The sequence below is a fragment of the Heterobasidion irregulare genome, assembly GCF_000320585.1.
Source record: "Heterobasidion irregulare TC 32-1 unplaced genomic scaffold scaffold_06, whole genome shotgun sequence".
Taxonomy (NCBI): domain Eukaryota; kingdom Fungi; phylum Basidiomycota; class Agaricomycetes; order Russulales; family Bondarzewiaceae; genus Heterobasidion; species Heterobasidion irregulare.
Genome location: NW_009258202.1, coordinates 1,002,502 through 1,014,501, shown reverse-complemented (window position 1 = coordinate 1,014,501; position 12,000 = coordinate 1,002,502). Strand labels below are relative to the sequence as shown.

At 51.7% G+C, this 12,000-nt stretch overlaps 6 protein-coding genes across 6 annotated transcripts; 5 read left to right on the top strand and 1 right to left on the bottom strand.

Moving 5' to 3' along the window:
- Positions 1-602: 602 nt before the first annotated feature.
- On the top strand, positions 603-2,573 carry HETIRDRAFT_427618 (uncharacterized protein; the record flags this gene model as incomplete). The annotated part of the gene is made up of 6 exons (XM_009549046.1): positions 603-991; positions 1,055-1,163; positions 1,216-1,326; positions 1,388-2,014; positions 2,075-2,175; positions 2,234-2,573. 6 exons carry the CDS (start codon positions 603-605, stop codon positions 2,571-2,573), a joined length of 1,677 nt encoding a protein of 558 aa, XP_009547341.1.
- A 559-nt stretch (positions 2,574-3,132) lies between these two features.
- HETIRDRAFT_427617 (uncharacterized protein) lies at positions 3,133-3,764 on the top strand (the record flags this gene model as incomplete). Its single annotated transcript, XM_009549045.1, has 3 exons — positions 3,133-3,226; positions 3,294-3,533; positions 3,595-3,764. The coding sequence occupies 3 exons, from the start codon at positions 3,133-3,135 to the stop codon at positions 3,762-3,764; spliced, it is 504 nt and encodes a 167-aa protein (XP_009547340.1).
- Positions 3,765-4,444: 680 nt separating this feature from the next.
- HETIRDRAFT_320493 (uncharacterized protein) lies at positions 4,445-7,169 on the top strand (the record flags this gene model as incomplete). Its single annotated transcript, XM_009549044.1, has 4 exons — positions 4,445-4,517; positions 4,611-5,699; positions 5,750-5,923; positions 5,977-7,169. Coding segments are annotated over 4 exons (2,529 nt in total), but the record flags the coding sequence as incomplete, so codon positions are not given.
- A 471-nt stretch (positions 7,170-7,640) lies between these two features.
- On the top strand, positions 7,641-8,129 carry HETIRDRAFT_123110 (uncharacterized protein; the record flags this gene model as incomplete). Its single annotated transcript, XM_009549043.1, has 4 exons — positions 7,641-7,643; positions 7,709-7,806; positions 7,866-7,926; positions 7,998-8,129. 4 exons carry the CDS (start codon positions 7,641-7,643, stop codon positions 8,127-8,129), a joined length of 294 nt encoding a protein of 97 aa, XP_009547338.1.
- Positions 8,130-8,312: 183 nt separating this feature from the next.
- Positions 8,313-9,610, bottom strand: HETIRDRAFT_459354 (uncharacterized protein; the record flags this gene model as incomplete). The annotated part of the gene is made up of 6 exons (XM_009549042.1): positions 8,313-8,544; positions 8,603-8,826; positions 8,875-9,032; positions 9,088-9,124; positions 9,180-9,334; positions 9,393-9,610. The coding sequence occupies 6 exons, from the start codon at positions 9,608-9,610 to the stop codon at positions 8,395-8,397; spliced, it is 942 nt and encodes a 313-aa protein (XP_009547337.1). The 3' UTR covers positions 8,313-8,394.
- Positions 9,611-9,733: 123 nt separating this feature from the next.
- On the top strand, positions 9,734-11,566 carry HETIRDRAFT_169369 (uncharacterized protein; the record flags this gene model as incomplete). The annotated part of the gene is made up of 3 exons (XM_009549041.1): positions 9,734-9,946; positions 10,011-10,182; positions 10,245-11,566. 3 exons carry the CDS (start codon positions 9,734-9,736, stop codon positions 11,564-11,566), a joined length of 1,707 nt encoding a protein of 568 aa, XP_009547336.1.
- Positions 11,567-12,000: the final 434 nt, after the last annotated feature.

The window sequence follows — 12,000 nt, the reverse complement described above, 5'->3', positions numbered from 1 at the left end:
GACAGCGCTTGCTCATCTGATGCGGCTCAGGAATATTCTCAATACATCTGTGATCGTGATTTTGACCTATGGTGAACGCAGGATCATGGAGATGCACATTTGTCTCATTCGGGCACAGAGAACACAGCAGTACAGAATGCCATCACCCAAGTACTCAGGAATCGCACCAGCCCTGACTGATCTACACTTCACGCATACCTGGCTAACGGCGGACCCAAATCGCAATTTCGGTTGATTCGCAACGACCGTCAGATTATCGAGCGCGATGTCCATACGGGGACCTGCCTGATATCAAGAGGGAGACCAATTAGTTAGAGGCCGTTTCAGAAGGGTGAGAACACAGCATTGAGAAAGATCAGAGGACATAGGTTAGATTGATGATTTTGATCAACAGTGTGCGGCGCACTCAGACAGCAGTTGGATCAAGAGTTGCATCTTAGATCTGAGAAAAACATAACAGGAAACTCACCAGTTGAAGAGCGCGATGAAGGAGACCTGAGTCGCAGGCAGGGGAAGGAGTGGGTAGATGGATTTAGGGCAGGTCTCAGCGCGTTTGGATGAGGCGCGACTGAAGCCAGTTTCCGGAGGTTGATCAACGAAATATGCCCTCTCTATCAGATCACATAGACCGTCTCGCCAACACTGCCAAGTCCATCCGCTCTGCTGCAACAGCCATAGCAAGCTCGGCTGCTCCCATCGGAAATGCGTTCACTGCCGCCGTCCTCGACACCCCATTAGGCGACCTCATCCGCGATGCCGATCCATCAGAGCTCGGGCTGTTCACCCTCCTGCCTCCTGCTCCTGTGGCCCGACACCCAGGTACTCGTGAGCCGGATCCTATGGGGCCCCCAGCAGAGATCGCGCGAGTTGAGGTTGTCAGCGCCACTCCTCTGCGGAAGCATCCTACTGTGCGAAGAGAAGACGTGCTCCGACCTAAGGAGCCGGAGCCAGAGGTATACGCAGAGGCTGCATTGAAGTACCTGGAGCGTTAGTGAGTGGTAGTGTATCGCCTGGCCCCCTCTTATTCATGTATTTCAATGCCTTGTTGAATCAGTTGGTCCATTCGTCCTATGCCTCGAGCTCAATCGCAAGTGACCGCCATCCTTGAGCAGCTGTACGAGATACGACAAAACATGAAGTCTTTAGACCATGCATTGCAGCAAGTCAGTCGCCGCCGATCACTCGATACTATCTTTGTCCAACCATTAAGTAAAGGCTAAAACCGCAGGACCCTCAGATCTCCCTGGTTCGCCCAAATCTCTGGCGAATGAAGAGGAACAACGGATTCACGATTTGAATACCAGAATCAAGCAATTGCAAGCTCGAGTGCGTAATATTCGGTCCAAGTAGCGTCCATCCCATCTTCATCACATGCTTTCACTTTCAGAAAGAAACGCTTCAGAAAAAACGGTCTGCACCTCGTCATTTAGGGAAGGCGAAAGCAACTCGAGCGCCTCTTCCAGAGCCGTCGCCATCGACCCCCAAGGCCGATGTGCAGGAGGACATGTTCTGGGGTACTCCAGGTGGACCGTTGCGCACACCTGCTCGCACCCTCCAGTTCAACGATCTACTGTTGAATGAGCAAGTGGATTTGGGTGATGTCACGTCGTCGTTTGCGAGCCCGGTGTCTGCTGTCCGCGGTCGAAGCATCAGCTGCCCGTCTTCATCCCTGTCGATGCAGGAACTATCTGTCGATGAGCCCGAAGAGCATATTGATCCTGTTCAAGAACCGGAACCGGAACGTGTCGAGGAACCTGACGTTACAATGCAGCCTCGATCTCCAGATTCGGACAATGGGGAGCCGGAACAGGACGCCGAAGACGATAATACGATCATTTTCAACACACAAAACACTCCGCCCCCATCTGTACCTCCCGACGCAAACGATCCGTCAGAGGTAGAGATCGTGCCTCCCACACCCCTTCGACCACGAGTCAACCCAGCCAATACTACCCCATCGCGATCAGCGAGGAGGCCTAAGGTACGGATAACGAACGAAGTCGAGCGGATCACTGTAAGCATCTTTCGTTCTGGTTCATTTTCATGAAATTTGAGACTAAGCTCCCCGATGAAGTCGAAGATATGGGCCACAGTCGGCGATCTCATCATGCCAGGTCACCCGTTTGACACATCAGGAAGCGGTGTCCACAGGCCACCACATGCGAAAGAAACGATGTTCGTCCCCAGTATTTATATCATCCTAGATATGTCATTGACTGCCTTTCTTCCAAAGCGCGCACCTTCAATCCCTCGCTTCTCAAATTCCCGAGCCACCATCTCCCACCGCGTCCAGCTTATCCTCGGTGACCAACACCACCAACCCATCCGGGAAACCTAATCTCGCTCAGATCCTGACCGCCCATATGTTGCTCGCCCTCCTCTCTTCACCGCCCAATTTCGCCTTGCCACTCACCAAGCTGAAAGAGGTCCTGAGCGCCAAGAATGCAGCTTCAGGCAGCACAGGAATCCTCTCCAACCAGGTCTCCACGCGCGTATTGTACGGATGTGTGGCGAAAAGGTTGGTGAAGATCGACAGAGGTGGCGGGGAGCAGGTAGTCAGGTTCGACGTTTGATTGCACGCCGTTGCGTGGGCGCACATATACCTGACTATTACAAATTCATTTAATATATTTTTATGTCCTGCCTCTGTACGCTCTTTCTAGTTGACAACCTCTAAAACTTAAGAGATGATACGATCGATGGTCTTTGTCCATCGCCACACTCACCACGATGTCCTTATAGTCAGCCTCCTCGCCATCCTGAAAGTTCATCTTGAGGTGGGGAAAAACTCGACGCAGATAACACGAGTTCAACCACTATGTAAGTGGCGGTAGGACAAGGCAGTGATGCTCTAAGTATGACGAGTGGCAAGGGTGGCGAATCTGGACGGAGAACGAAGTGAGGCGGCAAGCACAGCACAGCAAAGCGACAATGGCCCATGTGAAGGGCAGAAGAGCCACTATGCCACAAAGTGGCCTGCGAGAATAAAAGACACTGCTCGATCAAAAGTTCCACCAACGCCTCTGACCGCTCATCCGCTCTCACTCAACGGACGCCGACATCGACAGCCGCAAAATAAACATACGCGCCTTCAAGCTCGCGCAACAACCCTAGAATACCAAGCTCGCAAAGATGGCACGGACTAAAGGACACACGAAGGCCTCCATCAAAGGGTTGGCCATGAAATGTACCCGGACGATGAATCAGATAGCAGGCGAGATCAATAGTGAGCGCGCAGATGTACTCTTTGACGGTTCTTAGAAGCTTACCGGATTGCGGTGGACGCGATGTAGGCTTCAAAAAGCTTCATGAGGCCAAGAAGGCAGCCATAGCAAAACATGTGAAAGCAAAGAATGCGACGATACAGGGCGTGACGACGCAGGGAGCGACGATGAAGAATGCGGCATTAAAGAGGGCAGCAGCCAGAGCAGCCAAGGCAAGGAAAGCGGCCAAGGTCAAATTCGAGCAAGGACAAGATGAATTCATCCAAGAAGCAGAGACAAGACTGGCGGGGCTGCAGGAGGAGTTACAAGGTCAGCGATCACTACTTGCATGACGAGAGAGTTTCTGACAGATCGGTCATGCATCTATTAGCGTTCAAGAACAAACAAGACGGCATGAGGTCGAGAGCAGGCGGCGTTGCAAGGCTGAACGTTGTGGAGATGACCCACGAGAATAACAACGCATCAAGGTATTCCCAATATCCTCAGAAAGGCGAAGAAGGTTACGAGACCGGCAGTGACACTGAGAGCGAGGAGGAGTGATCTCCCGGGTTAGTAATGACGTACCGACGACCTCAACAAAAACAATACGGCGAAATCACTAACACTGTATCAACATCGCTCAGAGCTACGGTTGGCCTCTCGCCAAATGTGTGATCATACAACAGTGGACGATCGGTGTTTTGATGTTTGCGTGGTCGGTCCGAGGTCGTAGCGCTAGCCAAATGCTTCGTTTCCCCCATAGGTATCCAAGAAATGGAAGCGAGCAGCAGTAGATTTTACAAGTCCTGTAATTTACAACCCTTGTCTCTTTAGTAATGAGTATACGTGGATCCACAGGGAGAGGAGGTATGGAGCGCAGGCGGAAAGAACAAAGTGGCCGAAGCGACGGCCGTGTCCAAACATAGGACAACATCACATAGCTATTGTGTCCGCCACATGGCGACGGTCTATGGTGAACTATTGTTCTCTTCGGGCATCCGCTTTATTATCCGACAAGAAAAAGGACAGAATGGCCATTATACCATCTCCTTCATCTACCACAACGGTCGCGCTGGATGCACTCCGTTCCGCCCTCCCTTCCTCCTCCCTCCACCGTCATGATCACCATTCGTAACCCAATCCGCATGTTTTTGAGCGTATTCATTCTTTCTGTTCTATCCAGCGTCTCTGCTGGTGAGTGTATTCCCTCGTAACACAGCGACTGGTCTTAAAGATCTCTTATAGTCTCACAGCCAAATGCCACAGTTGTTTGCCTTGCAGGGCAATGCCTCCAGGGTTTCACCAACACAACCAGTACGCACGAAATAATCATATTCGCATCGGGTTTTTATTAACGTGTTCCACTGATAGTTGGTGCAAAGCTCTCTGCACCGGGTTTAGCAACAGACATACTGCTCCTTCCTGGCCTGTATACCTCTGCGACCAACCCTGAACTCGTTCACCAGCTTCTCACCTCGCCGTCCACTTCTGTATCGTCATCTCCTGGTTTCAATATTTCCTCGATCTCTTCACCCTTCAATGTTGCTCTAGAACCAGGCTTGGCCATCTTCCCACAGGCTCTATACTCCGGAAACGCGCAGTTCGCGCAACTCCCGAACGCTTCTGTGTCCAACTCTAGCTCTTCCACCCCTCTTTCTGCGAGCTCTCTCGCGCTCTCATCCGACATATGGGTTTCTGTCTCATCCGGCTCTTCGCAGAACCACCTCATCCTTTGGGATTCAGTTCCAGATATCGCGCAGCTTCCTGGCTCGCCTTCATTGTCTCTCGTAGACATTCAGTCCAACGCCTGCTCGCCCCAATGCGCAGGTTCTGGGGTATGCTCTGCGTCTGGTCAATGTATATGTCCCGCTGGTTTTACAGGCGCATCCTGTGAATCTTGTGCGTCCGGTTTCTTCGGTCCCAAGTGTCAAGCATGCCCTGCAGGCTGTTCATCCTGCGACGATGGCATCTCAGGATCGGGGCGGTGTCTCGTACCGATTGTCAACAACCTCCCATCGACCTGTAACTGCTTGAATGGCGAGTGTGGCTCAAATGGACAGTGCACCTGCAATGCTGGTTGGACCACAGCTGACAACGGGACTGCATGTGCTAAATGTGCCCCTGGCTTTTTCCTGGATTCAAATGGTGATTGCTCAGTGTGCCAGCTTGGGTGCAGCCAGTGCGAGGACAGTAGTGGGATTTGCGTGATTTGCAAGAGTGGGTTTACCCAGGACGCAAACGATCGGACAAAATGTGACGCTGTCCAATCGAAGACAGCATCAGGTACTGTGTGCCCCGATGGTAGCTTCAGCAACGGGACAGCATGCGCTGCTTGCTCGGCCACTTGTCAAACCTGTTCTGGGTCAACATCGAACGATTGCATCATCTGCGGGAACGGGCAGTTCTCTGTAGGCGGGGCCTGCGTGCCGACAGACGGAAATGGCGCATGTCAAGGTACGAGCATGATTGCGAACAATAACAAGCACGAATGTGACAGTGAGTATCATATTTCAGCGTACTGCTCCTCTAACTTACCATCCGTCTAGGCTGTCCTTCTAAGTGCACCTCTTGTAAGATCCCAAGCTTCAGCGTAGCGTCTACCGTCGACCAGCTCCAATGCAGTGGATGCCTTCCTGGATTTGTTCTTTCGCAAGGGAAGTGTGTAGCAAGCTGCCCTTCTGGAACCTTTTTGTCTCCTCGGGACAATCTGACATGCACTGGTGAGTTATTCGTGTCAGCAGCTTTGGCTCGTCTATTTATGCACCAATTTCAGCGTGCTTGTCATCCTGTGGAGCATGCGCCGGCTCGGCGGACTTTTGTCTGACTTGTGCCAACAATCAGCTCGCTTCAAGCGGTAAATGTGTTTCTTCGTGTCCTTCCAACACTTTCAGCTCTTCGGGATCGTGCATCACTTGCCATCCAGACTGTGCAACCTGTTCAGGCAACTCCTTCAATCAGTGCTCCAGCTGTCCCCCCAACCGACCCGTCTTGACCAACGGTCGCTGCCTTCCGACATGCAGCAAATCACAGTTCTTCGACATCACCTCGTCGACATGCCAATCCTGCGACTCGAGTTGCTCAAGCTGTTCAGGCGCGGGTCCCTCTAACTGCCTAGCCTGCTCGAATTCGAACCAAGTTCTCCGGGGCGGATCATGCACGGCTGCCAATTGCAATGGCACGTCGAGCGTTATTCCAGGACTGGGAGTCTGCCTCTCCAATCTCGTTGACGTCCCTCAAGCCTCGGGGACTAGTTCTGGCGTTCCTCTTCCCACTATCACAGGCCTTACGGCGCCGGCTGCCGCAACAAGTACAAAGTCGCGTCCGCTTCAGTGGTGGGAGATCCTGCTCATGGCCCTCGGTTGCGCGTTCATTTTCCTCGTTATTCTCATGCTCTTCCGCCGCCGCATGCGTAAGAAGCGTGCTCAACGGACCGCCGCATTTGCCATCTCCAAGAACATCGATAAGCGTGGCAATTGGCGCTGGAGGCTGCTTCGGTTTGGTGAACGGTTGTTCGGACACGCGCCCTCCAAGCGCTTCATTCCGCCAGAGCAAGAGGGGCTGCGTTTGAAGAAGATGCATGCGGCAGAGGAAGGCAGGCATCAGAGGCAGCTGGAGAAGATGGGAGGACCTTCTTCGCTACCGTCCTATTATGAGCATGATCAAGACAGCCCCTCACAGCATCGTTATTCTGGTATCTCAGAATCTCTGTATTCTCAAGTGACGGGAGCGCCAAGACGGGTTCCGGATCCTCGACAGCCTGTGAAGGACGTTCCGCCAATGGCATCAAGGTTCTCGTGGACGACGGCTGGGTCGTCCGTGCGTCGCGCACCTTCGCCGGTACCGCAGACCGAAGCACAGAAGTACGCTATGTCTATTCGAGCACCAGAAGGCACTCAGCCAGGTATGTACTGGTTGGAACCTGTGAACACGGGTACGTCAAACTCGAAGAATCCGTTTAGGAAATGATCGTCAGGACTAGACATTCTCCGCTGTATTTTCATAATTCTCACGACATCGCTTGATAACGGAACTACACGCACTCATGGACGACATAGACATCTCATAGCACTCGACGTACACATCACTGTAGCAAGCCTCTATCTTTTCTCACCTAACGACCTTCGTTGCTTTGTTTCAATATTGGGTGCCCTTTAGCGGCTCCTGTATGTTATATCCTACTACAGCGTTCTTATACTTCGAGATTGTAACCTTACTACTCAAGTATATAATGGTACTCATGCTTTAAGAATGTCGCAGGCTGTCCATTAGCGACAGACTCTGGTATGATCGAGGATCATCCCTAAATGGACAAGATTTGCTTCAACAATGAGATTTTCTTCTGGATTTGGGCTAAACATCGGAAGTTTCGTACCTTTTCGTATTGTCGTGATCTCATCGCGGGCGCGCAGCGAACGCCTTCACCACCTCGCCACCTCCATGGTAAGTCGTATCTATATTCCCGCGTACAATTACCGCCACGCGGCTGACCACCAGCCTCCGACAAGTTAATTTTCTCCGTCTTCAAAACGCTGACCGACCAACGTGTCACCGTTGAACTCAAGAATGACTTGTCTATCACAGGGACGTTGAAATCCGTTGACCAGTGAGTTACTCTCGCGCTTTTCACTCTCATTAGGATGGCTCATGAATGGCTCTTGATAGGTTCTTGAATATCAGACTGGATGCTATCGAAGTGTTGGACCAAGGGAGACATCCACACATGGTGCGTCCCACCTGTCTTGGTTATGTTCCATAGGACTTTGTTCGATCATCGCAAACCGACAATACTTGCAGATGGCCGTGAAAAATTGCTTCATTCGAGGATCGGTCGTCAGATACGTGCAGCTTCCTTCCGAACACGTCGACACACAACTGTTAGAGGATGCAACACGGCGCGGTGCGATTGCTTCTGTCATCAGCAGATGAATTTAGTACTAATCCTACTTTGAACTCACAGAAGCCGCAAACCAAACCAAGCGGTGACCTCGGTTTATGTTCCACACGCTGATGTAGTTTTCCTCTCTTTTTGTTTGTCGCTGTGCTTGCAATTGTAGCATTACTCTTGACGGGTGGCAGCCGAACGCATAAGAGTCGGCAGGTTATCGAGGTACGATAATCACAGACTGCTCACATTTTCAGATTGAGTGCTCGAAAGACATGCGTATTATGTACAAGAGTAGGATTCATCACATCAAGCACCTGGTTCTGGATGCCGCCACACTTTGACTGTACCATCCGCACTCGCTGTGATCATTTCCCCTGTCTCTATCGGGTGGTGCTCGGTCCAAGTGATGACTTTATGATGGACTTTTGGTGGAGGGTTAGGTTGCAAAGGTGTTGACTGGTGTGCATAAAATCAGCTCGCTGCTTTTCTCGTCCGAACTTGACATTGCACGTACGTCAAGCAAATCCCAAGCCCATACCTCTCCCTTTTCGTCGCCTGCCACTACACTCGCCTCTCCATGTCCAAAGCATGCACGGCATCTGTAAGAAGTGTGTGTGTGGCCTTTGAATTCGTTGAGCATTTTGCCGGTGAACATGTCCATGAGCCGGATCCGCGCATCAAGCGTCATGACAAGGCAAGTCGATTCGTCCTGAGTTGGTATGATGGAGGTAATGGGATCTAAGCATGAATGAGCAAGACAGAATACGAAAACGGCGAGAAACGTACGGCCAATGTAGTCGGCACGTAACTCGCCCTTGCGGAGGTCGTAAGTGCGAACATGGCCATCGACTGAACCTGACATGACGATGGTTGCACCAACATACAGGGTTTGTACGGAATCGCGGGCTTCTTCTAGTGTTTGTATAGCTTGGCGGTTTTGCGCACTAAAAATGGCAGATGTAAGACATTGCATGCAGCGTGTAAATGATCGGCACATACCGGAGGTCCCACAACCTCACGGTAGAGTCGTACGAACCTGATAGCATCGTAAGCATGATTGAACTCGGCGTGCGAGGTACGAGTAAGCTCACCACTTGCAACAACCGTGGCATCCGCATTGAACTCAACGACATTGATTTTGCTCATATGGCCTGAAATCCTGCGGAGAGTATTCCCCGTACTGACATCCCACAAGAACACGGACCGATCTCCTCCAGATGAGGCGAATTTGGCATTATCATGAGAGCTGCGAGAACAACGTATATTAAATCTCTCATTGCATGACAAATGACCTAAAAACTTACACGGATATCGAGAGCACCTCATACCCATGGGCAGAGTATGTTTTGATTTCCGTGCCCGTGCTAGGGTTCCACAGGCGAACGGTGCGATCTTGGCCGCCTGTCAGTACATATTTCGCGCCACCTTTTGCATATCGTGCGACGTGCACAGGACCTTTGTGGCTGTTAAGAGTTTGATGAAGGCTTCGAGCCAGAGGTTGAGGACCTCGAGAGGGAGCCATGGGAGAGCGGGAAAGAATGGGACGCTTCTCGGCCCGGGCCGGTACGTCGAGATGAATGATGACCCCTCGCTCGGCCCAAGTTATCGCTGACGACCAAGTGAACCGGGCGGTCAACGATCCAACATGTTGAAGAGACCTCTTTCCCCAGCTCTTCTACCTCCACCCAAACGCAGCCATACCAACTCGTCGGCTTACGATCACAACCCCGTCTACAATTTTGACAGCGTTTTCTACGATGAGCTGATACTCCACATATTCTTGTACCTCTCGTGGACAGACCTCTGTTCTATTCAAGGAGTAAATAGAAACTGGGCTCGTCTGTCTCTTGACAATCAGGTACATATCCCTCTCACTTGGAGATGTCGACGAAGCTGTCTTGTTGAACGATCGAGCATCGTAGCTTTGGAAGAATCTATATCTGAGTGAGTATGGACGACACAGGTTGAGGGGAAGGAAGGGATTTGTGGGGCGTAATAATGGGAGACAAATCAAGCCCCTTCCCAGCAGAGCCTCAACAGAGGATATCACAGATTGGAAGTGGATGTTCCGCATAAGCACTAATTGGAGAATAGGTAAGGTATTTGTTTCTCTCGGCCAAGGAAATAATCTTATCACAGGACGCTTGTGAACCAAGGCCGATGCCATATATCTCACATCGACATGTCCCCATTGCAGACAGAATCGTCTACAGATTCCAGAGGGCGGGTTCTGGAAGCTGCAGAGCATACGCACATCGTCTTGACAGGGACGTTCACAGTTCTCGCCTCATCTCGTCCTTCCTTTTCCCCTCCCATCAAATTCATCCCGCATATCGGTCAGGACCTCACCATTCCCATCGAGCGACCTGGTAAACAACAAATCGTACAAATTACTACTCTAGTCGTCGACCAGTCCTCCCCTGTCTCTGGAGTCACTCGTCTTGCGGTATGCCTTTCTAATGGCGAGTTCGGTGTGTATGAAGCAAACTCTTCCAACTTGCACGCATCTTCATCAGTATGCAAACACACCTACGCTCCGCCTGCAAGGTCGTCGAGAACGGTACCCATAGTTCAAGCGGCATACCACCATCCACTCTTCGTGACGTTGTCCGAGTCTTTCCATTTGTCCATCTACGATCTCTCGAGTGGGTCAGTCAAACTGCTCTACACTCTCAGCTCATTCACATCGTTTCCTCCTTCATCGCTCGTGCTATCGATGCCGGAACCGTTGACATACAAACTTGTGCTTACTTACGCCACCCCTGTGTATCCTGCCCACTGGAGCGTCGGCGCCACGGAGCTTGTCATGTCAGGTGCACCCTCAGACCCGTTCATGCTCACTCACTCATCATCCCCGTCATCCACAAGTCTACCATCTCCCGCCCCACTGCCGTTACGACTTGTTTCCTCTCGGAGTGCTCGCTCTTTCGACGTCTCCGCAGGATGGATAGACGAGACTAAGCTACGCCTCATGCGCGAGCAATGGGGCCGCAAAGTCGCGCGTGTCGCAGGTACCCAGACGGACGGCAAGTGGGTCATTCTGGCACCTGCAAGCGCTGTCCCTCCTCTTCCTCCTGCACCCGCATCCGTGGCTATCGGCGCTCACACACTCTCGAGCCATCCGCTCCAACTGTACCGGCTCTACCTCCCTTCTCTCCACGCACCCCCTTCAGCGGGCCCTAAGCTTACCTTTGTGCGCAACCTGTATGGACAAATTGGCCCCGTCGCCGCACTCGCGGTCGCCGACGGCCGGTGCGTCAGTCTAAGTGTTAACGGGAGCGTCTGGGTGTGGGATCTGGAGAACGGGACAGGCACGGAGGTCGCTGCGGTACAGGACTATGCTTCAGTCGAGGAAGACGGTGAGAATGAGGCGGACAGGTCTGAGGGCGTGATAGCGAAGGGGACTGTCGCATTCGATGATAGGAGGATTGTCAGCGCCGGTATCGGAGCTGTCGAATTGCGACGTTTTGATATCTAAGATTGGACTCAACTGGCCGTGTATTATGTGTTTCTATTGATTCTGATCGGTAATTTTGCTTTGTTGTATTATCTCTCTAGTAGAATCGGCGTTTAGGATGCTTTCTCTCAAAAGGGGCCTTTCTGAATGCGCTGTCCGCTTCATCGGCCATCCACACATGAAAAAGCCAAGGCACAAAGTAAGTGACCATTCGATAAGCCGATTTGTGCATCAATACCCGAATTTTGGCATGACAGATAAAGGTTTTAACAAATTTTCTTCGGCTTTGTTCCTTTCATGGCATGCCCGACCGACGACGATATGTGGCGAGCGCGGCGGTTGTTTGGATTCGAGGCTGTTGCCAAACAACTAATTTTGGTAATTGGCACCTCGATCGGTTCCGGGCAGGGCGCACGGACGCGTTTTGACATCTTCCGCCTTCCCCTCTCCAAGTC